The sequence below is a fragment of the Ailuropoda melanoleuca genome, chromosome 3 (genome assembly GCF_002007445.2).
Source record: "Ailuropoda melanoleuca isolate Jingjing chromosome 3, ASM200744v2, whole genome shotgun sequence".
In the NCBI taxonomy this organism is placed as follows: Eukaryota; Metazoa; Chordata; class Mammalia; order Carnivora; family Ursidae; genus Ailuropoda; species Ailuropoda melanoleuca.
Window position 1 is genome coordinate 104,240,711 of NC_048220.1, and position 26,854 is coordinate 104,267,564.

The following is a 26,854-nucleotide window of genomic DNA, read 5'->3' on the forward strand; positions in this document are numbered from 1 at the left end:
TGCTTTAAGAAAAGCTCCATGTGACAGAGATTTTTGTCTTACTTGTTCACTGATGCTTCTACAAAGCCTAGAACATTGCCCGGTACATGGTGAGTCCTCAGGAAGTATTTGTTGAATGAAATAGAGGGAATGAATCTACAATTTACAGATAATGAAATGAGGCTGCCAGACTTGGAGTAACATTCCCAGTGTCTTACAGGATTTCTATGTATGTGCCTGATTCTAAAACCCCGTGCCTTTTGGGACAGCAAAGCACTGCCAAAAGACACTGAACCGACAAACAGCAAGCAGGGCTAGGTGATGGGCAAGTGTTCTTGCAGGATTTGTACTCTATTGTGGATGCAATCAAACCAAAAAAGAAAAAAAGGCACATTGATCATGCTTTCCCCAGAGAGCCCTGAATTTCCAATGGAACAAGATAACTTGAGAAATCTATTGATCTCCCATTTTTGTCATGCTGTGCAGGTGACAAGGATCAATGGAAATGTGTACTCTCCTGCCCAAGACCCTGCAACTTTAATTTGTATTCCCACCCTGATTCCCACAACTCTGAAAAATGCACTGCTCAAGGTGCCCACAGCTTATTTAAGGTAGAGTACCACTGTTCGTGTCAGCTTTTTCCAGCTCCTTCCAATTCAGAGAAATGTCTCCCCCTCCTCTCCAGCTCCCTGCTTCAAAGCCAGCTCTCCTCTGGCTGAGAGTCTGACACACACTCATTGGGCCACAGCCTGTGGAGGGGCGGGGCCTCTATCTCTTCAAAAGGGATCCGGGTCTGAACAGCCCAACCTTATTGAAGTACTCACACTCTCCCACCCTCTTTCTCTGAGTCTGTGCTTTCCTGCTTGCTTTCTCTTTCTTTTCTGGCTCAGCCTGGGACACACGCTCCTATCAGAAGAGTCTCGCGTCTTGCATTTTAATGTCAGTGATGGAAAAACACAAGAATGATTCTTGGATCCACCAGCAGGAACTGGAAGATCCGTCTGAGAAATACCTGAACAGCACCGAGGACTATCTCGCCTTCCTCTATGGACCTCCCCGCAGCCACTTCTTCTTCCCAGTGACTGCAGTGTATGCACTGATTTTTGCAGTGGGGGTCGTTGGCAACTTCCTGGTGTGCCTGGTAATTCTTCGGCACCAGACTATGAAGACACCCACCAACTACTACCTCTTCAGCTTGGCCGTCTCCGACCTCTTGGTCCTGCTCCTCGGGATGCCCCTGGAAGTCTACGAGATGTGGCGCAACTACCCCTTCCTGTTTGGGCTCGTGGGCTGCTACTTCAAGACGGCCCTCTTTGAGACCGTGTGCTTTGCCTCCATCCTCAGCGTCACCACGGTGAGCGTGGAGCGCTACGTGGCCATCCTCCACCCGTTCCGCGCCAAGCTGAAGTGCACCCGGCGGCGGGCTCTCAGGATCCTCGGCATCGTCTGGAGCTTCTCTGTTCTCTTCTCTCTGCCCAACACGAGCATTCATGGCATCAAGGTCCACTACTTCCCCAATGGGTCCCTGGTCCCGGGCTCTGCCACCTGTGCGGTCATCAAGCCCATATGGATCTACAATTTCGTCATCCAGGTCACTTCCTTCCTCTTCTACATCCTCCCCATGATTGTCATCAGTGTCCTCTACTACCTCATGGGGCTCAAAGTGAGTATCCAAGCTCGCTGGCTTAGGGCAGCATCCCTTCTTCTCTCACTGACTCAAAGTTCAGAGGAAAAATTTAAAATTGGAGAAATTCATAATTGGAAGGAAGTATAGAGAAAAACAAAATGAGCTTACAGGGGAAACAGAAGTTAAAGGACGAGCCGCAAAATTAGGCAAATACTAACCACAAGTATAAACCACTTCCTTTAATTCACCTTCTTTTATTCTTTCCCTATGCCTGTGGCTTTCAAACCTAGGAGTTCCTACAAATCACCTAGAAATCTTACTATGTGTATCAGTGTGCAGGCCCCTCCCCTGGAGATTCCCATTCAGTAGGTCTGAGGTGGAGCCTTATTTTAAATAGCGCAAGGTGGCCACCCCTGGAGGGACCCTTTCACATCCTGTTGTCTCCTGCCCCCAGCTACTGCCTGCACTGAAATTTTCCTCTGGACCAACGTGGTCAGAGTATAACATAAGCTCTCTCTGCCTATCTTCTACTTCAAGATATACAATTTTAAAGTCAGACTGTCCCTTATGGTTGCTTTACCCTTTGATTGAAATATCAGGCTAAAATGCAAAAATATGGCTTAAGTGGGACCAACTTGGATTTCTCTTGATCAGGTGGAAATTGAGGGGCAAGGAAGTGAACAGAGCACATAAAACGTTAGAAGTAGAAGAAAGTGGGAATAAATGATAGCTGAGATGAATTAAAAACTATCACTTGGTTTGCAACATACCTAGTAATTAAAGTTTCCTTTCCTGTACTCCTGGTGGTAAACTGATTTCCCCCCCTTTTTTAGGATCTAAATTAGCTGAGAGAAACTACTTTTGGTGAGGGTAGAAGTGAGTCTATATAATTCCTCTCCTGGTATGTTCTGCATCCAAATTCATAGAGATGAAATCTAACTGTGACAGCTTTATGCCCATTTAAGGAGGCAGCTTGTGTAGGAAACAGTCTTGGGAAAAGCTCACATAAAATACACTTTTAGGCAAGCCACACAATTCTCCCCTGGAGTTAGTTTTCACATTTATAAAATGAAAAGGTTACATTAGATCATATCCAAGGCTCCTGATAGCTCTAACGGTCTGTGATAACTTTAAAAAAGGAGGAAAAAAATCTGTGAGCAGGAGCAATGTGAATTATAAATGAAGGGAAAACAAAGCAAACATCACATTCACATCATCTACTTCAAGATGGCTCTGCCACCACGTATTCTGTACTCCCATTTCAGTGCATCTCTGAGAAAGGTGAATGTCAGAAATGAGTGCCTCGCAATGTTCCTTTTCCATATCTGTTGTGCCTAAGGTGAGCAGCAGAGTCCAAGTAGGAAGAACAAGTTCCAAGAACCACAGATGTCTGGACATAGTAAATTTAATCAGGCAAGAGTTTTGACAATCTCTTCTTAGAGGGCTGGCCCCTCTACACCGAGAGACACATGTCACCCCAGACTAGCTTGCAGTGTCTTAGGATACTCTGTGTAGATCACTGGAGGGAAAGGACTTCTGCATGATTCCAAATATCATGAGCCCCATGAGAAATCTTCACCCCAAACTGACCAATACCATTCTGTCCAACACCAAACAATCATTTATCTTGGGTTAATTTGGATAAAGAATTTAACTTTGAGTAGGAAACACACATGCCCTACACCCAACCCATTACTTTGTGTTTCACTTTGTTTTATTGTCATGAACCTATAGCCACCTTGTATCAAGAGCTAAGTGACAGCTCAGAGAATAGCTTAGAAACTACCTAGTTTGCTTTGTGTGTATAGTGCAACTTATAACATTCTTATTCTCAGGAAGGATGAACTGTTACCCAGAGGACACCAGGGAAGGAACTATCTGCTTAGTAAGTCACTGCTAGAGGAATTTATAGATCTGTAGACTAAGAGGCAGGAGAAATAGGTCCTAATCTATGGCACTGGCCTCAGAGCCTTTGCACATGCTGTACCTTTTGCTGTATCATTGCCTGAAATGTTCCTACTGTTGAACATCACCATCCCTTTTGCTTTTCTAACTCTAGCTTATCCTTTAAATCATACTTCACTCACACTTTCTCAGGGAAGCTCTCCCTGACTCTCTAGCTGCACCTGGTCCCTGTATATGTGGTATGATTTTCCTGGTAATTTTCCTTCATTGCATTTATTACAGTTTATAATTCTATACTTGTGGGTTCCTTAATTTATTTCACTCCAACTAGACTGTAAGCTGAATGAATGAATGAATGAACAAATGAATGAAGTTAAATTATTTCACTCATTGCTGGACTTCAGCTTTTCTACCTTCGAAAGCTAGAGAGTTGGAAACATTATTTCAAAGAGGTTTTTGATCTAAGAGATTTAAAAGAGACTAAGCAACTCTGATGATTATTAAGTATTGACTCCCTTGGAAAATCTAAAGATATGATTGACTTTGGCACTCACTGCCTTTGGAAGGCGAAAAAAAAAAAAAGCCTAAGACTGATGAAATCCCAGGACCAAGGAAGAAGGAGGGGAGCCCATATATGTTCAAAGCTGAGCATTCAGGGCTGCTTCACCATTTCAGGATGAGGGTATCCACTGAGCTGCTCTCCAAGGTTAGAACATGTTAGAGATGGATAACAGACAACCCCAGGGCAAGTTTTTTTCTCTCTGTGAGGAAGTTCTTTTGGAGCTCCCACCTAGTACTTGTAAATTCTGCATGCAGCATTGACATTTGAATTGAAGAAGATGGATTATGAATTATAGGAGAAATCAGCCATGCCAAACAGAATTGCACTAATTTTTTCAAATAAGCAGATTTTGTTCAGATTGTAGAAATATTTACACAAAAGCTAGGATGATATTTTGGTATTCTGAAGCTTAGTCTCCACATACTATATAAAAGAACATCTGCTGGAATGATTGTAATCATATAAACAACTGATCAGCATAATAACAAAACAACTGAATCAGCCCCATTGACCTCCCCCTCACCTTTTATCTTACACAGCTAAGAAGAGTGGGGTAGGAAGGCCTCTGAGCTTCCTATACAGTAACCACAATTTTTCACTCTTTTTGTATTGTCACTATTTTTTTTAAAGATTTTATTTTATTCATTTGAGAGAGAGAGAGAGAGAGAGCACAAGCAGGAGGAGAGGCAGAGGGGGAGGGAGAAGCAGACTCCCCACTGAGCTGGGAGCCTGATGTGGGGCTCCATCCTGGCACCTAGAGATCATGACCTGAGCTGAAGGCAGAGGCTTAACCATCTAAGCCACCCGGGTGCCCTGTATTTTCACTTTTAAAATAGAAGTTCAGAAGTGGATAGAACACCTAATAGTTGAATATTTACTTTGCTAAACATCTGAAGGGAAATAAAAGTATGCAAACATAAGGCAGGGTTTAATATTGGCTAGACAAACTGCTTGGGTCCTACTCTACTACATCACCTCCTTCAGATTCTGTTGAAACAATGTATACAATGCATAAATATTCAGGTTTTCACTCTTCCCCTCTTTGGCTAGTTGTATCACTAAAGCCTACAGAAGCTGAAAAGTAAGCGATGATTACTACACTTATAATTTTCTTTTCATTGCAAACTATACTGTACAGAAAGCCTGTTCATGAAAGAACGGTATGAACTGTTTGCTTTGTGTTTAAGGAAATTGTTTCTTGAAGTAGAGAAATTACCAATTAAAACTGTTAAACCCACCCACAGAAGGGACTAAGAAATCTCAATAATTTTTCGTTGTTTTTAATTCTGGATTGAAATCAAATACTGGGATAACGATCTTGTAACAACGACACATTTTTAAAAATGGTATGAAATAATTAGAAACTTTAGTAGATTTAATTGACATTGAGTTAGTAAGATTTGCCGTTTGATTTATTACTCTTATGTTAAACATCAAGGTTTTTTGTCTCTGTATCTGGCTGCTTCTTTGTCTCAACACAAGCACTGCTTATGGGTGAGCAGTACCACAAGAAGGAGAATTTCTGGAAGGGACTCAGTAATCCACATGAGTGGGCCTACAGACATAAATAAATAACCCTGTTTTATCGAAATTCAGTTTTTATGATGTCTTTTGAGTAAAAGGAGGACAATAATCAGAATGACAATAGTAGTATATAACTTATTGACTATCACGTGCCAGGCACTGAGATGAATGCTTCACCTGCATTATTTTGTTTTACCATTACATTTATAACCTCTTACCCTCAGCTTCCTCCCATCTATTCCTAATAACTGCACAGTATTTTCCCTTCTTTCTTTCCAAGTTCTAGGTGACCTCTGAAGGGTCAAATCTCACAGGAACTTTAATCCCTCACTTTGTGAAGACACAGGTGTATGTCTAGAGCACCAACATATTCAGAGACAAGTGGTCAGGTTTGTTAATCATCCAAGTGGGTGCTTCAGGACTTGTGTGGTCCTGAGAGCTACCTGGCTTCTAGGAGCTTACATGTTTGTTAGAGAGACAGGATATGCCTTTGTTGAACTTTGGAGGCAACTTTTAATGACTCTCCCGTCCACGTCTTATTTGATTTTAAATAACTTCTCTAAAGTATTCTGTAAAAATGCCATTCACCCCAGGAAGCTCATGGATTCTTAGAGCAGTTTGCTCCACCATTGCACATAACCACACCAATTTCTTTTTTTTTTTAGTCTTGAATTGGAATGTATCTTCCAATAAATTAATCCTATCTACCCAAGACAATATAGAGTATGTTGAACTCTCCTTCCACCTGATGCCCTTGATCCGTGTGTCAGAGCTTTCTACAGTGTTAATGAAGGAACCCCAACTCAATCTGGCAAAATATGAAAGGAAGTATAGACCTGAAAAGTCAAGAGATAGAGCTGGCTCTTGATGAAGATCAATCCCATAAAACACATAATGTTCTCAAAGACCTAGCTTTATTTCTGTTCCTTTGCTCTTCTTTCTACACCATTGATTTTAACCTCAAGATCCCCACAGCAGGCCATTGGTGGCTCCAAGCACTTTCTTCATGGTGGGGAGAAAAAAAAAATAGCTCTTGTATTCCAGAACTCACATGCAGAGAATAGGAAGGTTCCCAGTGAAAGAGGAATAGAAGTTCCATTCCTAGAAGTATAAGCAAGTATCTGAAATCACTTTGATTCCGATTATGCAGTCATTGTGACTGATGCATAGTAGCTACATTATTCAAGGACTGAACCTGGAACTGGAGATGGGATCATTCCCATCCAAATTAATGACTAACAATGCAGAAGGACTAAATTCCCTAAAGGAAAATCAGGGTACCACTGGTAGGAGAAGAAGAGAATAAATGCTAGAGAATCAATCACAAATACATACTGTACTATCTTCTAGATACTTGATGGTAGTTTATCATGAGTCCTTAAAGCTTTCTTTATCTGGTTGTATATCCCCACAAACTAAAAATATGTGAATTAAAGAGAAGAAAATTCTACAACTAGGTGAATGATGCAGATCTTCAGTGCTATGGGAGTCCAGAGGAAGGAGAGGAGAGTGGGCTCCAGTGGCCACGAGAGTCTTCTAGAGTAGATGGGATTTGAACAGGGTGGGGAAAATTGCATGCATGGGTAGGGTTACTATTTGATATTTTTAGATACTTCTTCAAGAACCACCACATCTTGCAACATCTAAACTCAGAAACACATGCACTCTTATCAGTAGTATTAGTAACAGAGATTTTCCCAAATTGTGCTCCTCGAGATATACTAGGTATTCCACTGAAAATGGTTGGGTCAGAGGGGATATTGTTGAGTCAAAGAAGCATTATCTCCCTTGAGGCTGGGGTGGGAGATGTGGGGTGTGGAAGGTGGGGATGGGGGAAGGTTGATACACAAACCCCCATGAAGATGTTTGTGATGTCCATCAAGCACATCAAGGCTCTGAGAAGAACCACAATAAAGATGATACACTTTAGGAAGCAGAAACGATATCCATTTTGTTTTCTACTGCCTACCCACACTATAGCAGAGGGATTCCATTCAAATAATTACTGATTGAATGAATGAATGAATGAATGAATGAATGAATGAATGAATGAAAAAGCCTATCTAACTTTTCTTTTTTACTTTATATTTCACACTCTTCATGGAATACCTATCAATATACTGCATAACTAGTGTTCTACAGAATAGCATATGATACATGGTAGCTTTGCAATGTAGCCACAACCATCAGTCCAGTTGAGTTAGGTGACTTGGGTCCAACTTCACCTCCAATTTATTGTTAAACATCTGACAAATTCTTACAGTTCTTTGAGTCCTGGATTTTTGTCTGCAAAATGAGTGTTAGAGTTACACTTCTGGGATCTTGACAGAAGGAAACAATGTTTCCCTCCCTTAGTATCTTTTTCCACTTACCTTGCAGCTAAAGAAAGACCAACTCCTTGGGGCAGATGAAGTGACTGCAAATATTCAAAGACCTGCCAGAAAATCAGTCACCAAAATGCTGTGTAAGTCCTGCACTTTGTTCAGGTTTGCTTGTTTGTGAAAGCAAAGGAGTTGCATTTAGTACTGAGAAAGTGCTGCTGGTATCAGAATCAAAATTCTCCTGAAACGTAACATCGAAACCTTGGTTTTCTCAAGCTTCTAGGACGTTTCTGTTTTGTTTCTATTTTAGTTTTTAACCCTTAAACAATGCACTAAATTGCATCATTGTAATACACTCTGTGTTGTATTTGGTAAATCTCTCTCTCCAAGATTTTGAGCATTTCTTTTCCTCTCCAAAATGAGCAGGTGAGGGATGCCTGGGTGGTTCAGTCCATTTAGTGTCCAACTCTTGGTCTCAGCTTAGGTCATGAGATGGAGCCTGGAGTCAGCTCCATGCTCAGCAAGGAGTCCACTTAAGATTCTCTTTCCCTCTCCTTCTGCTCTTCCCCCACTTCTCTCTCTAAAATAAATGAGTAAGTCTTAAAAAATAAAATAAAATGAGCAGGTGACTTTTAACCTATTTTGAGTTATGAGGTTTTTTTTTTTAAATATGATGAAAGCTGTAAACTCTACACTCAGAAAATGTGCAAATACACATACACAAAACATTTTATAATCCATTTCAGGGGATCATGCACCTCCTGACACCCATCATCGGACTCCCTGGGATCTTTTAATTCCAGATTAAGAACATCTGGCCAAGAGCAACTCTAACCAGTCATCCCACCTATAACATTGTATCATTTTACATAAAACAGTACACTCTTTTGCATAGATAAGATGTTAAAAAACCCCAGACACTGATCTACACTCTCCCAAAAGAATATTATTAAATTATATGATCCTGGGGTGCCTGGGTGGCACAGCAGTTAAGCGTCTGCCTTCAGCTCAGGGCGTGATCCTGGCGTTGTGGGATCGAGCCCCACATCAGGCTCTTCCGCTATGAGCCTTGTTTCTTCCTCTCCCAATCCCCCTGCTTGTGTTCCCTCTCTCGCTGGCTGTCTCTATCTCTGTCAAATAAATAAATAAATCTTTGAAAAATAAAATAAAATAAAATAAAATAAAATAAAATAAAATAAAATAAAATATATGATCCTACACTAGGATATGAGAGATACTGATGAGAAAGGAGATTTATAATAAACTTCCCAAGTCAAAACCTAAGGTTTGGAAGAAACAAATCCTTCAGGCTAATATACATATAAAGCACTCACTATAACTATGTGGTGTTTATGAACAAAACAACTGTGAAGTCACTAAAGTTTGTCTAATAGTCATCTTCTTGGAAATTGTTTATTCCTTGTTGGCATCTGAATTTCCCTATTAAGAAACCTTGTGTCTTCATTATCTCCCTCTTCCCTTTTTCCTTTATCATAATCTGCTCTTGCAAAAAGACTTGAAGTGCACTCACATTAAAGTCACAGTGATAAAATATACAGTAAAATGTTTATTTGATTTGGGGGGTAGAGTGTTCAATTTTAATAGTAACTACATTTTTTTTAAGATTTATTTATTTATTTGAGAGAGAGAGAGAGAGGGTGCACTGGGGAGGGGTTGGGGGAGGGAAGGGGTGGAGAGAGAGAGAATCTGGAGCAGACTCCCTGCTGAGTGATGAGGGGCTCCCTTGACCTCCTGACCCTGAGATCATGACCTGAGCTGAAATCAAGAGTTGGACATTTAACCTACTGAGCCCATCCAGGTTGCCCAACACTAATTAAATTTTTAACTAAAGGGAATAGTAGGCAGTAGTGAGCAGATTAGGGACTTTTCCTTGGGGGGGGTGGTAAATTCAAAAGAATCTTTCAGGTATTCTTGAAACTACACCACACAGGCAGACCACTTACTCTGAATATGTTTACTGACAACAGGAAATATATGTCCGGTTACTATGGAAACTTCAAATGTGCTCACAAATTCAGAGAACTGTAAAATAAACACCCATGTATGTACCCATCACCCAGCTTCAAACATCATCAACTTATAACTAATCTTGTTTCATCTATATTCCTATCTCTCCCTTAGCCCCTACAAGATTGCTCTGAGGCAAATTTCAAGCATCATGTCTTGGGAAATAAAATTATTTTATAACTTCAGAAGAGGAAAAAAAAGTACATATTTAAATTGGTGAAGATTGAATGCCCCAAAGAGAAACTACGGTAGCACTAATATCTGTCTTAGGAGCTGAGAATTAAAAAAAAAACAACAACAATCAAACAAAAAAAACCAAAACAAAACAACTGGGCAATAGTATATATCTGTGAATCTATAATTATTTCAAAGGAAAAAAGAAAAAGAAAAAGAAATTGGAAGGAAATCCTACTCTAGAAAGGTATAATATGATAGACACCTCCCCATCCCAATCAAAAGATGCTTATAAAGCAATATTATTATGCTCATGATTCTTCTCTTTCTTTCTGTCCCTCCCACCCAGAATGACTGAATTTGCAGAAGTTTATAATTATTTCTAGAGTAACAAGATAAATTCATACAACATTTATACTACATCCTACATTAACAGTTTGTTACTGACTTTAAAAAACACCAATTGCTTGAACCCAGTCACTTTATTTCTATAACCAGCTTATGCGGTTCCAACAACCTTCTTGCAACATATTTTCCACAATAGAATGTCTTTAGAACTTTGAATAAATACTATTTAAAGTATTTCAAAGTAAACTTAAATTATATAAGAAATTTCGTACAATCATATGGAAAACTGATCTTATACAATTATTCTCATGTGTAAATATTCTATGTACAGTCTCCTTAAGATCTAGATGGTCCATTACAATGATAGCTTAAGAAAGATGGGGGGAGGATGTTAGAAGGAACGGATGGACTCAGGGTGGGCATTGCATACCTATCTTTGCTTTGATTGTCTTTTGCTCTCTCATTCACCCTTTTCCAGTTGTCTTGGTCTTAGTGTTTGCTCTCTGTTGGGCCCCATTCCACATTGATCGGCTCTTCTTCAGCTTTGTGGAGGAGTGGACCGAATCCCTGGCTGCTGCGTTCAATCTTATCCATGTGGTGTCAGGTAAAATTTTGGCTCGTTTGGTTGTATCACAAGTGTTCAGGTAGTTGCAGCTGCTTCACCTTGCTTAGACTAGTAGGTTCTATTGGATATACTATGAATATGGGGACCCACCATACATATAATAAAGAACACATTTGATTTTTATTTTATTCACATATTGATTAGGTATGTGATGGATCCAAAAGAAATATACCCAGATCAGTATTTTAGATGCTACTTTATTGAAGACCTCAACTCTAAGCATGATGATTACAGCAGGAAAATGGTCTAAGAGGTGATTTCTTTGTTTTGCTTCTAATGACTGCATGATCGAACTGGTTGTTATTAATTAAACATCCATGTTTAATCCCTGAAATCTCATATTATCTTAGCAAGTGTTAGATCCTCATGAAGGCCAACGAAAGGCTATTCATGAGGCATCAAAGTCTGCTTTAGGCTACTTTAATGCCGCTTGTGAAGGATACCATGGAATTTGGTGGAAAGGCTGGTGGAAGGGTCATTAAGTCAGAGGACATGGATTTGCATCTCACTCCCATCATTAATATTCAGAGTGATCTGAAGAATATGGCTTCCTTCATACCAAAGTGTCCTCAACTCTAAAATGGCAATAATGCCTGCTCTATACAACCCATGGCCTGATGGTAAGAAGTAAATGAAATAATAGCTTTTTAAGCTGTACAATACTACATATCTTTCTATAATCATCACAACAAGTAGATGCTTTCATCACCATTTCACAGCTGAAAGCACTGTTCCACAAAAAAGAACTCACTTGCCCAAAGTCACTTGGCTGGCAAATGGTAAAAACAGCATTCCAACCCAAGTCACCCAACTTCAACTTCAGCATTCTTTACTCCAAAGTGGAGCAGAGAACGGTCGCTCACATCCGTCTTTCTGAGCTAGGGTGACTGTTAGACTTAGCTGCAGACCACCTTGTCTCTCTACCTCAGCGAGTCACTGGCTGGTTCTGTGGGCTCTTTAGATTATCAAAGACATCACTAGAGAAGAGAGAGAAGAGCAGCTTGTGCACGGTAAGCCCCTCGTGTGCATAAAGCAAAGCCCACATTGTTCACAGGAGTATTGACTGCCATGTATATTATGTGTTTTCAAACACCCTCTCTTTTGTACTCAGCAGGCCTTGTGAACAGTTTATACCTGGACATTAGTACTTTCCTCCATGTTAAATTAATTATGAATTCTGGGTGAAATCTCAAAAATATTTATCATTCTTAGCTGATCTTTGTGATTAAGCTGAGAAAAATGAAAGTGATAAAATAAATTGGAAAACACCATGAGATCACATGAGACTTGACTAGTTGACTCTGCATCTCCAGACGCATCAAGACAACTGTTCTAAGATTTCCAAATTACAGCATTTATCTTAACATTTTCGGTTAAAATATCATCTCTCTCTTCCCCACATTGCCAACCAGAAGTCTAAACCTCTCAAGTGCTACCAAAAAAACTGTCTCCCCTTGCCTTTTAATCAAGTTATGTATTTCCGTTCATAAACCATACATTTGTCAAACTGGTTAATTAGAGAGTTCTGCACATTCTGCATTATTCCTGCCCAATGTAACCATTCCTGCCTCTGCACATTTGTGCAGGCTATGCCTTCTACCTACAGTACTCTCTCCTGCCTGCTTCAGGGGCTGGCTAGTATTCAATCACTAGCCACCATTAAATCCTTCATGACCATCATAGTCCTTGTGTTTATGCTATCATGTGAATTTCCATAGGACGACCGTTAGTATCAGACATTTTGCTCTTAACAGATATAGTTTAGTATTATTCTTTTGTCAACTGCTAAAGTTAGGCATAGATTTTGCCTCTGTAATACTGTCCCATGTCCTTGGATAACAAATTCTAAATCGACTACCTACCAAGGTGCCTCAAAGTTTCTGGCACAAAATAAGAATTTATTGAATGAATTAACATCCATGGTGTTATTCTTCTTCTATATTCCTCCCTGCCCAGTTCTGTGCATAGGGCATATGGCACTCTGTATGTCCTGAACAAGGTAAATGAGGACAACCATGAATATGTTGATGACAGTACCTATCACTTGTTTTATATTCTTAGCCACTCTCATCCCCTCTGTGGCTAGCATCTCAACTTTATCCTCACAGTAATTCGGGGAGGTGGGTTAGCATGATATTCTCATTCCCATTTTGCAGAGAAAAGAATTGTAGTGCCAGTTCCATTAAGGTCACAGAACAAGCAAGGGCCAAGATCAGAAACAAAATCTTCTGATTCTCAACCTTAGGCCTGTCTTGGGGCTCGGGGAAATAAAACAGGATATAGTAATAAGAGATGTGTGTATACCAAAGAGGAAAATGGCAGTGTGCAAGGCATTTGGTGGAGAAAACAAATGGCAAAATAAAATTATTTAATGAAGTTGGAAGGTGGGAAGATCCATCAAGGGGAAAGGCTAGGTAGGAAAGGGGCATTGGGGAACATTGTTTTGAAGAGATGTTAGCATTATAAGAAATATCATCAGGAACTACGCCTTAACTGATTTACCGTTCTTCTATTACTTGCAGTTTCAAATTATAGATTTAAGCAAAGCTCCAGTGAGATAACAACGTCTCTCTTTCCTCTGATACTTAAGCATCTCTCATTAATGCTATGAGAGCATGTTCTTTAATTAAACAAGTGGGGATCAAAGGAAATTGCCAAGCATCTCAGAGAGATCCCATGCCAGCCTAAATTTTTCCAAGACTCTTTAATCTTTCTGTGTTTGATTCCTAAATACACAGGTGGTAGATCTGTTCAGAGCATTTTGTATTCTCAATTAGAGTTTTGCATATATTATTACTTCCAGAAGAGCCAGTCGCAGGGATTTGAGGCCTTTGTTAAATATTTATGCTTCTCTCTATCATGCCTCTCACTCAATTTCTCCTCAGTGTGTCTCTTTTTTTAATCTCCTGTGTTCCAGGTGTCTTCTTCTACCTGAGCTCAGCCGTCAACCCCATTATCTATAACCTACTCTCTCGCCGCTTCCGGGCAGCGTTCTGGAATGTGATCTCTCCTTGCAAACAGGGGCACTCCCAGCACCACCCACAGGGGCCACCTGCCCAGCGGAACATCTTCCTGACAGAATGTCACCTGGTGGACCTGACTGAAGATGCAGGTCCCCAGTTCCCTTGTCAGTTGTCTATCAGCAGCTCTCACCTCCCCGCAAACCTCTGTGCTGGACAGGCACCATAAAAGGAATGCTCAAAGAGTTGACATTCTTCTATGCTGCTATACTGTAGGGAAGGACACCCGTAATTTACGGCTTCTTACATGATAGTAGGGAGGTAAAATGAGTCTTAGAACTTATATACCCATTTCTAATTTGTATGGGTTTTCTTTTTTAAACAAATTGCTACTAAAACTGGATCTAAAACCCAGAACCTCCTGATTTTTAGTTACCTTTCCATTCTCCTGACTCATACCCCTTCACTAGTTCACAGAAAGAAAAAATCATGACCAGTAAAGTATGACACATATACTTTGAGTAATTTTCACTTCGGGAAATAATTTGTCCTGAGTCATCCACACTCTAAGGTAGGCTGTAACTCTCACCACCAATGGCCCCTGTGCATCATAACAGGGAGACACGTAGATGCTATGCTACTTTACATGTATGAGTGATCCAGGTCAGTGTCCTTCCACAGCAAAGTATTTATCCTACTGTCATATTTTGTCATTATACTATGATTCATTAGGGTTTTGAAGCCTGTTACTTGAAGAGTCCTCCTGATAGTATGGGGATGCTTCTTAGAACTATTATCCTCACCTTCCTGATCCTCAAGTCATTCTCAGTCATTCCTCACCAGGAATGGGATCAGATCCAAGTCCTACTTAGGAATAGGAAGAGGGAGAAGGCAATGGTGGAGGGTCAAAAGAGGCATAAAATGTTTCAAACACAAACTTAGCTGTTTTCATAGTTTGCTCTAGAAATGGATTTCTAAAGTCTTTCTCCATAAACAGATAGAGGTATGGTCTACTATCATGGGAAAAAACCCAAGTCAAATAGTAACTACTGGTCTCAAACCCATGACTTTTACTTACTAAATCTTTCATTACCTATATAACAGTCTTCACACATATGGGAAAAATCAACTTTCCAGACTCATCTTCTATTATATCATCACATGTAATGAATATTCTATTCAAAATGGATTACCTGCTCTTGTGAAAATATGCCCCAGTTATCCCAGCTGCACATATTTGCTTAGAAAATGCCCTCTCGATCTTCAGGCTCCGTCTGTTGCTCTCCTACCCATCCTTCAATGTCCACCTCAGTGTCGTACCTCCATAAAAACCTACTTGATTTATTCCAATAGATGTGGTATCTGACCTCTCTGTCAGTCTCTCTCTTAAGCTTTTTCCTCACTCTGCTTTGTAGTTGAGGGATTTATATTCTTGTTTTGTCAGAATGTAAATTTGTCAAAGGCATGAAGTATCTTGTGTTCGTTTTTGCTGTTGCTGGAATCCTGGCAATATATCTGTCACAATGGTAGATGTTCAATAAATATGTGGTAAGTGAGTTGACTTCACATTCCAATGTGCTGAGCCAAAGAACAGCTCCAAATGGAACCATGTTAAGAGCCAAAAGATGAAGATTCTGTTTCTCACGGGGATATCTGACCTTCAGTTGGCCATTTAATCAGTTATGATTATAACAGCATGTCTCCAGTGCCTGCAATGCAAGAAGGCTCTTCCCAATCCCGGATTCTTACTGATGCTGAAACATACAAGGTCCAGCTTTCAGTCTCTGAATTTTCCCTAAACCGAATGAACCATCCTATTGATCAATGGGGGTATTGGTCCCTGACATCATTATTTCCTAACTGAACAATCATCTTAACAGTAATTCAATATATATATTTTTAAATCTCCTTGCTAATTATAAGCCAACTTGAATGAATCAGAATCCTCCAGTGATGGTTTATGTTGATGTGCATAATTCTAGGGTCATTTGAGGACTAAGTAGAAAAGACTCAGCAAAACAAAACCTCAGAAATAGAGGAGAAATGAATTTCCTTCTCACCTTTTAGAAGCATTCTCGAATGAAGATCTACTAAGGTCATCAGCCTTAACATCAACTCCTAGTGGTCAGAACTAAATAAGCCGCTGCTGTAGGTGGACAGATAGAAAAAGAAATGACACTAAAATTGAAGCTAGTAATTTTGCTGCTTGATTATAACTTTGATCTCTTTTTTTGTTTTCTCCTTATTTACCTTTTTTCTCTTCAAAATGTATATAAAAATTATCATTTACTCATTAATTATTTCTTTCAACAAATCACTTAGTACCCATTAAGTGATGTATATTATGCCAGGTTATGAATTTTTCTGGCCTTGAGAATTTACATCTAATAGAAGAAATGATTTTTTGTGTGTGAAGTGTGCTACAAAATACACATACAAGTGCTATAGGACTATATAAAAAAAGGTGTTTGGTCAAGTCAGAGGCAATAGACTTAATTAAGCCTATCATTTAAGAAGGGGAAAAAAAAGTGAGTGTTGAGATTTTGTCTATATACATATCCATATACACAGGCATATATATATATATATATATATATATATATATATATGAAACTTTTATTTCAAAATGAAAATTGAAATGTCTCAAGTCTTAGCGTTAGCTGTTATAATGGTTCACACACAATTAGTAGAACAAAGGGAAGAACTAAAACTAAATAGCTCAATGCTACTCAGTAGTTGACCTCATCATGTCCTTGTGAATTCCATGTGATCTCTGCATTTTGGAATAATGACAGAAGAGGCCAGGTAGTAAACATGATTAATAAAGTACTCGTAATTTAACTTTTTTGCAATTAAACAGTGACTTTTGAGCCCTCTGGTAATTCATAAATTTAGTGCACTGAAGGAATGATGTTCAGAATGATGCTTGCCAAATAAATTGTCTAGCCCATAAAGAGAGCAGAGATTCTTAATCTGAGACCCATGAACAAGTGTCAGGAAGTCCAAGAATCTCCTGAAATTGTATTCATAATTCTTTTTTTAAAGATTTTATTTTTTTATCTATTTGACAGAGAGAGAGAGAGAGAGAAAGAGCAAGCACAAGCAGGGGTAGTGGCAGAGGCAGGGGGGAAGCAGACTCCTCACCAAGCAGGGAGCCCAATGTGGGGCTCAATCTCAGGACCCTGGGTTCATGACCTGAGCCAAAGGCAGACGCTTAACCAACTGAGCCGCCCAGGCGCCCCTGTACTCATAATTCTTAGTGTGTACTTTTTTGTAGAGAAGGTTTATAGCTTTGATTAGCTGCTCAAAGTAGTCTATGACTTAAATTATTATAATTACTATTGTAAAGTACACTTAACAGTCTTACATAAAGACACTCTCTTAGTGAATGAGCTATAGTTGAATTAAGGCATTGTAGGAGAATTTAAATGTCTCATTATTCTAACATAAGAATCTAGTGTTTATAAGTTAGCAGTTCAGTGGTGTGCTGGTGTTAGCTCAGATTGGCTTGCGAAAGTTTATTATTACATATTTAGGAATTTTGAGAGGCTGGTGTTATATGATTGGTAAGGTGAAATCGGCCACAGTAGGAATATTTACGCCATAGAAACTGGCAAACATTTTACCTCAGGGCTCTTTTTCTCCCCAGAGAACCATCTTATCAGCACACCACTAACCATCAATATGCTGGCAGTCTGCCATCCTGCTGTAATATACATGACTTGTTTGTAGAATAGATGCCCAATAACACCATTATAATTACAGACCACTTAAAGTTGTGGTTAATTCATTGAAAAAAAAATTGTCAATGGACCAGATTTTGACCCAGAGGTATGAGATAAAATAAGCTAAAGCATGCTAATTATGACATGAAAGCCTCATCAGCATTTTATAATTAACCTAGAATGGAGGAATTATCCTTGGATGCTGTCCATTAATATCAGTGCAGAAAATAGTAACAGTTCTACGTGTTATCTTCCCTATACATCTGTTTTTAAACATCCCACAGGATTCATTATAAAAAGATGCAAGATTTCCACATTCTCTTTACTTGGCTGGAGACCTACCTCTTTTTTTTTTTTTTTTTTTTTTTTTAGGGGGAGAGAGACACGTGTGCATAAGAGGGGTGTGGGGTNGCGGGGCAGAGGGAGACAGAGAATCTTAAGCAGGCTCCATGCTCAATGCAGAGCCCCATGAGGGGCTCAATCTCACAACCCCTGAGATCATGATCTGAGCTGAAATCGAGAGTTGGATACTTAACCAACTGAGCCACCCAGGGGCCCTGACTTCATTTTTTTAAATACATAGAAGTGTACCATATAAACATTATAAAGAAGCTTGAGGTCATACTAACTTATGTAAGCCAAGCAAATATAAACAATCTATTCCTTTCCTTTATTCACCCCCTTTAAAACAGTAAATCACATTTGAACTCTACATTAGACAGATGTATATGTTACACTTTGGAAACATTTTCTAGGTAATGTCAATGTTTGGAAGTTTTAACTAATCTATACATAGCCCAGAAATTGTTGCATATATCCAAATGATACCATTGCCAGTGAAATATATACATTGTGAAAAATATATACTGTGAATTTAGTAGGCTGGAATGGTTAGACTGAGCTGGTAAACAAAATACTATTTAAAAAGAAAAGCAATTCATTATTTTCAAAGACAAAAAGTAATGTATGTTAAGAAGCCTATGTTAATGCATAGGTTAAGAATGATTTGTAAGTATATAGATATTTTGAAATTAGGTCTTAACCAGGTTTGGGTAAAGCTTGTTTATTTGAATATTATACCAACAGGAGGAATATCTTATCAAAATTCCATGCTTCCCTTTATAAATATTAAAAATTGTATTATTGATTCTAACTGTATTACCAATTCTTTAACAATAGAAACTCTAAGTTTTACATCATGCACACTATTATCTCACTAAGTTCTCACAGCTTCACGAAGAGGGAGTTATCATCCTCCCACTTTACAGTTGACAGAATAAGACTTGTCCTCTTTTACAGGGAAAATAGACAAGCAAGCACAAAGTCTGAGTGAGACACCCAGCAGTATTTACACCTTACTGGTATCCCTGCAGGTTAGCTGGGGCAACTCCACTCCACACAGGCTGGGGCACTCACAGGAAACACAGTGGCCATGTGCAGTATGTGCTTCCCGTGCTAAGCAAGTCACATGGCCAATCCCAAAGCTGGGGGCCCTGGGAGTACACTTCCCTCACCATGAGGCCATGGCCCAACCAGCGGTGAGATGTATAGTACTACCAGAGGTAATGGAGTATTGAGACTAAAGACACATCTAGTGAATGGTACAGCGAGTTTGAAGCCAGAACTATCTGACTCCAAAGTCTGAGCTTCCCCATTTGACTCCATGGATTCTACATGGGACTCTTATCTCATAGTGCCATCCCCCAATATTACCTCTTCACTTATTTCCCACCAAATCATTAATACAGATTGGAGAGCAAGCACAGCAGTCAAGAACAAGGACACTAGAGCTCGACGCCCAGGTTCAAATCCTGGCTATACCATAATTAACTGTGTGACCTTGGACAAGTTACCTAATCTCTCTGTAGTTGTTTTGCCATCCGTGTAATGGCAGTATGTATCCGTATCACAGTGGTTACATGAAGATTAAATACGTGGCTATACTATTTGTAACACTCTAGCATAGTGCCTGACACCTAGACAGTACAATAAGTGTTGGTGGGAAAATGATAAATACGAGTGGAGGCATTTATTGCTTCACAAAGGTAGATTTTTTAAATACCATTTCACTTTGTTTACAGTTTTTAGAGAATGTTACTCTCTCTGGCAGCATTCAAATGTAAGATAATTTAAATGAGTTCTGTACCAGGAAATGTGTCAGGAGTTTTTTGTAGTCATTTCCACCAGATAAACAAGTTGCCCAAGATTCCATCACCAACTGGTAGGATTTCATTAATAATGAAGGCACGAATATGTATTAAAGATTGTTTATCTGTTACATGAAAGATTAATCAATATTATGATAGGGCAGTCACCAAAGCCACAGGCTCCCAGGCTGCTAGGGACGACCAAACATATTAATTGTTTTAAAAGGCCTTTGGTATGTCTTCATCTGGGGAATTAAATGTCTGATTTTTGGCTCTCAGAATTAGAAGACAGAGGCTAAGGATCCAAGTAAAGGGATCATTCCAGCATAAATACCAAACTCAGAGAGGAACAACAAAGAGACAAGCCTCAGGGTTACTGATGGTTACATTGACTCCAGCACATGTAGAAATGAATGTTTAGCTATATTCTGTGCCTGAAACTCAATATTAAATTTATATCATATATGGCTATTTATTAAACACTTACATGAGGCAGATAGTGGGCCATGTGCTTGACATTTTCCTCAAGTAAAGCTTCTAACAATTTCCCTTTGACAAATGAGATAATTGAAGCTTGAGGAGATAACTGAGTTGCCATTTATACAAATAAGTAAGTGAGAGGACTAGGGATCAAGGCATGAAGTCTGACTTGGAACCTGTTCTTAATTCCTCCACGTGCTATATTCTATCCACTCTCCTTTCCCAGTAAATACTATATATATATACCAATTGGCAGACATTGATCTAGATCTAAAAACACAGACAATAACAAGCACGTCCTTATTCTCAGTCTGTTGTATCCATGGGTATTCAGATTTACGAACTAAAAGGAAATTCATATTCATTCTTTCATTATGTATCCTAACTCTGGCCCTGACTGAATGGAGATGTGTAGCCTATTTTGAATGTCTATGTAACTTACAAATTTATAGAAATTTACAAACTGAGAGCTTCAGAGGGGAGGGAGGTGGGGAATGGGATAGGCTGGTGATGGGTAGTAAGGAGGGCACGTATTGCATGGTGCACTGGGTGTTATACGCAACTAATGAATCATCGAACTTTACATCAAAAACCAGGGATGTACTGTATGGTGACTAACATAATATAATAAAAAATATTATTATAATAAAAAAATAAATTTAGAAAATGAAGTCTTCAAGATCATCTAGCCTAATGTGACTTTCAGCTATCGATAATTATTGAGACTTTTCCAGCTACTGTACTAAGGGTTTTACATTTATCATCTGATTTAACCTTCCCAAGAACTTCCCAAGAGATGGGCACTATTGTAATCCTCACTGCAGAGAAGAAAAATACATTGAAACAGAAAAGTTAAGTAACTTGCCCAAGGTCACACAGCTAAGAAATGTTGAAAATGAGGTTTAACTTAGCTCTAAGTTTAGACCTCCAGCTCTTAGCTACAAATCTATACCACCAGGATAAAGCACAAAAAGGAAATGTGGCTTGTCCAAGATAAAACCATGAGTGGCAGGGTTGATACTTGAACTGATTTCTCCTGACTCCCATATTGCTTCCTATATCTCACTACATTTGAATGAATGAAGAGAACTGACAATTTGGATAATTCAGAAAATGAAGCATAATCTAAAAACAGCATAATTCTTAAACACATAATATTGGTCTTTGGGCCTCACTAAAGAGGACTTCATCGACAGGTTTTTATCTACTTTATTAGCTATAAAATTAATATTCCTACATACATACCAATTCTTGACAGGAAGGGCTAGCTTCAAACCATACCAAGGTTGGGGCACCTGGGTGGCTCAGTTGGTTAAGCTTCAGACCCTTGATTTTCAGCTCAGGTCATGATCTCAGGGTCATGAGATTGAACCCCACATGGTGCTCCATGCTTAGTGCAGAGTCTGCTTGGGATCCTCTCCTGTCCCTCCCCCCACTCGTGCTGTCTCTCTCTCTCTCTAAAATAAATAAATAAAATCTTAAAAAAAAAAAAACCTAGGTAAGTGTTACATAGTTCATGCTGAGTAGAAAAAGAATTTTAAATCATACTTTGACTCAAACTGAGGAATTGTCTAAGAATCTAGTCATAATCTGTCCCCTGTGATTTTTATTTACTGAAGCTGTCATTGCATTATGGTATAAAATAAAACAAAAATTGCACCAGACACTAGTTAAAAATGGTAAGGATGACTTTACTCAAGACCCTTGTAATAAGGGACAGACTACAGAATAGGGAAGGGAGATTGAACTCAACTCTAATATAACAGGACCCAGAGGGGATTTATGGCCAGTGGTCAGGGTGAGGGCGTGGATGCAAAATTACTGAGAGGAACTTGGTTGGGTATCAAGGGTCAGAGAGGGGAAGCAGAACTTGATTAGATAAAGGACAGAGGAAAATAACTTGATTGGATGTCCATGGGAAGAAGGATGTTCTATAAACTGGCTTGGCAGGATGCTCTGCTAAAACTGGACTCAAACCGGCCAAAGATGAGGGCCAAGGAAAGGCCTCATCACAAAGAAGGATCCAAGGAGCCTAACTTAAGTTTGGTCAAGGAGAGACCCCTTGTCAGTGGTGCTTAGGAGTTCAAGGATGGCAGTAGGAGGAACCTGTGTTAAAAAGAGAAATTTCCCAAGTGTTACATAGTACTGAGGCCTGGAATACAATGCTTAGAAAAGTTGTGACTTGTCTGAAATTCTCCCTTCCATCCTCTTTTCAAGTCTTTTCCCGGAAGTCTTCCCCTGACCATCTTTTCTCTTATTATAAATTCCCCAGGACTTGAATTAGTTAGGATTCTCCAGAGAAACAGAACCAGTAAGATGGACACACAAAGACACACAGATTAAGAGAGAGAAAGAGAGAGAGAAAGAGAGAGAGAGAGATTTAACATACGGAATTGCTCATGTTATTATGAAGACTGAGCAGCTAAGGATCTGTGGTAAGCAAGCTGGAGACCCAAGAGAGCTGGTAGTGTAGCTCCAGTCTAAGTCTGAAGGCCTGAGAACAAGGAGAGGCAAGCCAATGGCAAAACTTCCAGTCCAAGGGCTGAAGACCAGGGGCCCAGCTCAATCAGTCAAGTAGGCAAAATTCTTCTTACTCAACCTTTTTGGTCTACTCAGGTCTTCAATCGATTGGATGAGGCCAACCCACATGAGAGAGGGCAATTTCCTTTCCTCACTCTGCTCATTCAAATGGATCCAAATGTTAATCTCATCCAGAAATACCCTCATAGACAATACCCAGAATGTTTGGCCAAACGTTTGGGCACTGAATGGCTGGTCAAGTTGACATGTAAAATTAGCCATCACAGGACTCATGAGCACTTCCTCACAATCACCTCTGTGGTTTCTGGAAATTATTCCCTAGTAGTTTCATTTTTTCTGTAGAATAAGTATGATTCATGCTTAGCATGAATATGTGTCCTCCCCCTGTCCTCCACCCACCCTTTTACACAGTCACTAGAAACACTTTATCTCTAGGTCTTAAATTTCTATGGCAAAAGATCACTTTTCTTTTAAATTACAAATGCTTGTAAGTTATTAACACCTGTGTATTTATTAATTTGTTTTTTTCCTTAAGGGAAAAAATTAAGATATTACAGAAAAGGAAATAATTTTTGTATGATAAATAAACTATAGCTCTGTTTAGATCTGTGGTCCTCAAAGTCAGAGACATTTTTGATTGTCACAAAAGGGGACTGCTCCTGCCGTCTAGTGAGTAGAGGCCAGGGTGATGTTGGACATCCTATACTGTCCAAGACAGTTTCACCCCTGAATTCTCTGACCCAAGATGTCAAGAGTGCTGAGGTTGAGAAACTCTTGTCTGAAGAAAAGAGAGTTGGACCCCCTTAGAACAGAATTTGATCATTTGGTGGGAAAGAACGTCCAAACGAGAAAGGATCTTAAAGAGTATAATTAAACTGCCTCTTTTCGTTGACAAGGAAACCACAATTCAGGATTTTTTTTTTAAAGATTTTATTTATTCATTCGACAGAGAGAGAGACAGCCAGCGAGAGAGGGAACACAAGCAGGGGGAGTGGGAGAGGAAGAAGCAGGCTCCCAGCAGAGGAGCCCCATGTGGGGCTCGATCCCAGAATGCCAGGATCACACCCTGAGCCAAAGGCAGACGCTTAACAACTGAGCCACCCAGGTGCCCCACAATTCAGGATTTAAACACCTGAGGTGCTACAGCTGGTCTGCACACAGGAAGGACTAGAACCATGTCTACTGACACCAGTGCAAGACAGACGCTGGTTACTCCACCCATAAAATAGAAATCTGATTAACTTCCGAATGCTGTTGAGACACTTTTCAAGAGAAATAATTTAAAATGTGACATCTATCTCTGTGTTAGGCAGCCTATAAAATGGACTCCTACCATGATCCCTATCTTTTGAAACTCATGCCCTATGTATCCCACTCCCTTTGAGTGTGGGCTGGACTTTACTGACTTGCTTCTAACAAATAGAAAATGACAGAAATGACCGGATGTCACTTCCAAGAGGAGGTTACAAAAAGACTCTGGCTTCTCTGCTGGGCATGCTCTTCTTCTTCTCTCTTTGGAGAGCGCGCTCTGGAGAAGCCAGCTGCCAGTGAGTTTGGAAGCAGATCCTATCCCAGTCAAGCCTTGAAGGGACTGTAGGCCTGTGGACACCCTGATTGCAGCCTCATGAGAAATCCTGAGCCAGGGGTATCCAGCTGAGCTGTACCCCAGATTCTTGACCCATAGAAACTAGGAGGTAATAAAGATGCATTATTTTAATCCACTCAGTTTTACAGCAAATGGTTATGTTACTGTTATTATAGCGAAAATGTAAAAATCTTGAAATTGTTTAAGAGGAAGAGAATAATTCAGTGTTAGCATATCTTTACAACCCAGGAATTTTCAAACCATCTTGGGACTATCTTATTGAAATGAATTGAATTGAATTGAACATAATGAAACCACCATTATAGAATTAACTCAAATGACATTCAGCCTCTGGGCATATTTGTTGCTGATAAAACAATTTTAATCTGTATGTTTTTAACTCTCTGGGTATTACAGGGAAAAAAGGAAGTAAAATCTGTGTTTGCTCATAATTCCTATTGTGTATGTTTATACAGTAGAAGACACTGTCATTTACAAAATAAAAGACATAAAACAACATCTAGTTGGTACTGTTCTCACTACATCTAATGTATTTGCAGAGGAAATACTGAAGACTCCCTAGAGATACTGAAAAAATACTTTACTACCCCCAAGTGGACACATACATTATTTTTACAGAAAAAAAATATAAAATTTCCATGTTTTCCAACAACAACAAAAAATGACCTGCAATGATTATACATAAGACTCAGGATCTCAGAGTTGATGAGGGCTTTAAAATTTAGAACTTTAAAGTTTAAAGGCCTAGAACTGCTGAAATATTTGAATTCCCTCCACAACCTATCTTACACTTGTACATTTTAGTTATGTAAGTTTGCTGCCTGCCAAGGCAGCTCATTCTCTTTGCAGACAGCTCCATTTTCGTTGTTCTAGTAAATCTTCATTTCTCTTGTAAACAGTCTGCAAACCAAGCAAGCTCTCTCGTGTTGTCTACACTTTGGTAATGTTCTTAATAATTTCCAGAAAAGGAGATGCTATAACTTTCCAGAAAGCATATTCAAAGAACCCAGAGAACTGAATTTTAGGCCTTCTGAGGACTTACCCTCAAAACTCCTCCAAATGTTGTGGGTTTTTTTTTTTTTAATGAAAATGACTCAACCGTTCCTAACCTACAGAGAACCACTATAGCCTTTAAGACTTTCAAATCTTCCTAGGTCCAATTTTTTTTTAAAGATTTTATTTATTTATTTGACAGAGATAGAGACAGCCAGCGAGAGAGGGAACACAAGCAGGGGGAGTGGGAGAGGAAGAAGCAGGCTCATAGAGGAGGAGCCTGATGTGGGGCTCCATCCCATAATGCCAGGATCACGCCCTGAGCTGAAGGCAGGTGCTTAACCGCTGTGCCACCCAGGCGCCCCGGTCCAATTTGTTAATTATATCTCTGAGAGTTCAGTTTGCCCAAATTTCAAACTACAAGTCTAGACCAACTGCCTACCTGTGTCAGAGGTTTTCCAATAAGATCTTGGATTTTGGAGAAAAATTCAAGCTTAGTCCCCCAGCCTGGAGTTTTACTTCAACCATCTCTGGTGAGTTGGGTAGGACTACATGTCAGCTTAAGGACTCTCCTTCTGTACCCACTAAGAAAAGTAAAAAAGAAATATTACTCAGGGGCGCCTGGGTGGCTCAGTTGGTTAAGTGGCTGCCTTCAGCTCAGGTCATGATCCCAGGGCCCAGCATCAGGCTCCCTGCTCAGCGGGGAGCCTGCTTCTCCCTCTTCCTCTGCCTGCCAATCCCCCTGCTTGTGTGCATGTGCTCTCTCTCTCTCTCAAATAAATAAATAAAATCTTAAAAAAAAGAAATATAATTGATATGCTTTAAAAAAACCCAAAATGGATCATATAAGATGCTCAATTAAAATCACAAAAGGCAAAAAAAAAAAAAAAAAGAAAGAAAAGAAGAAAAAAAGAATGGAAGCCAAAACAGGAACAAAGAAAAAGGACAAGAAATAGAAAACAATAGGAATATGGTAGATATTAACCCAACTGTATCAATAATCACATTAAATGTCAATGATCTAAATGTAATTAAAAGAGATTGTCAGGGGCGCCTGGGTGGCACAGCGGTTGGGCGTCTGCCTTCAGCTCAGGGCGTGATCCCGTTGTTATGGGATCGAGCCCCACAACAGGCTCCTCCGCTATGAGCCTGCTTCTTCCTCTCCCACTCCCCCTGCTTGCGTTCCCTCTCTCACTGGCTGTCTCTATCTCTGTCAGATAAATAAATAAAATCTTAAAAAAAAATTTTAAAAAAAGAGATTGTCAGAGTGAATCAAAACACATGACCCCACTGTATGTGATCTACAAGA

At 39.5% G+C, this 26,854-nt stretch overlaps 1 protein-coding gene across 1 annotated transcript; it reads left to right on the forward strand.

The window, feature by feature from the left end:
• Positions 1-810: 810 nt before the first annotated feature.
• NMUR2 (neuromedin U receptor 2) lies at positions 811-14,328 on the forward strand. Its single transcript, XM_002920746.4, has 4 exons — positions 811-1,642; positions 7,977-8,061; positions 10,947-11,072; positions 14,011-14,328. The coding sequence occupies exons 1-4, from the start codon at positions 917-919 to the stop codon at positions 14,280-14,282; spliced, it is 1,209 nt and encodes a 402-aa protein (XP_002920792.2). The 5' UTR covers positions 811-916; the 3' UTR covers positions 14,283-14,328.
• Positions 14,329-26,854: the final 12,526 nt, after the last annotated feature.

Excerpts from the sequence above, each read along its gene's own strand:
- NMUR2 (XM_002920746.4), top strand. The coding sequence starts at position 917 with ATGTCAGTGATGGAAAAACACAAGAATGATTCTTGGATCCACCAGCAG. Across the intron at positions 1,643-7,976 it reads ACTACCTCATGGGGCTCAAA|CTAAAGAAAGACCAACTCCT; the intron begins GTGAGTATCCAA and ends CTTACCTTGCAG. Across the intron at positions 8,062-10,946 it reads ATCAGTCACCAAAATGCTGT|TTGTCTTGGTCTTAGTGTTT; the intron begins GTAAGTCCTGCA and ends ACCCTTTTCCAG.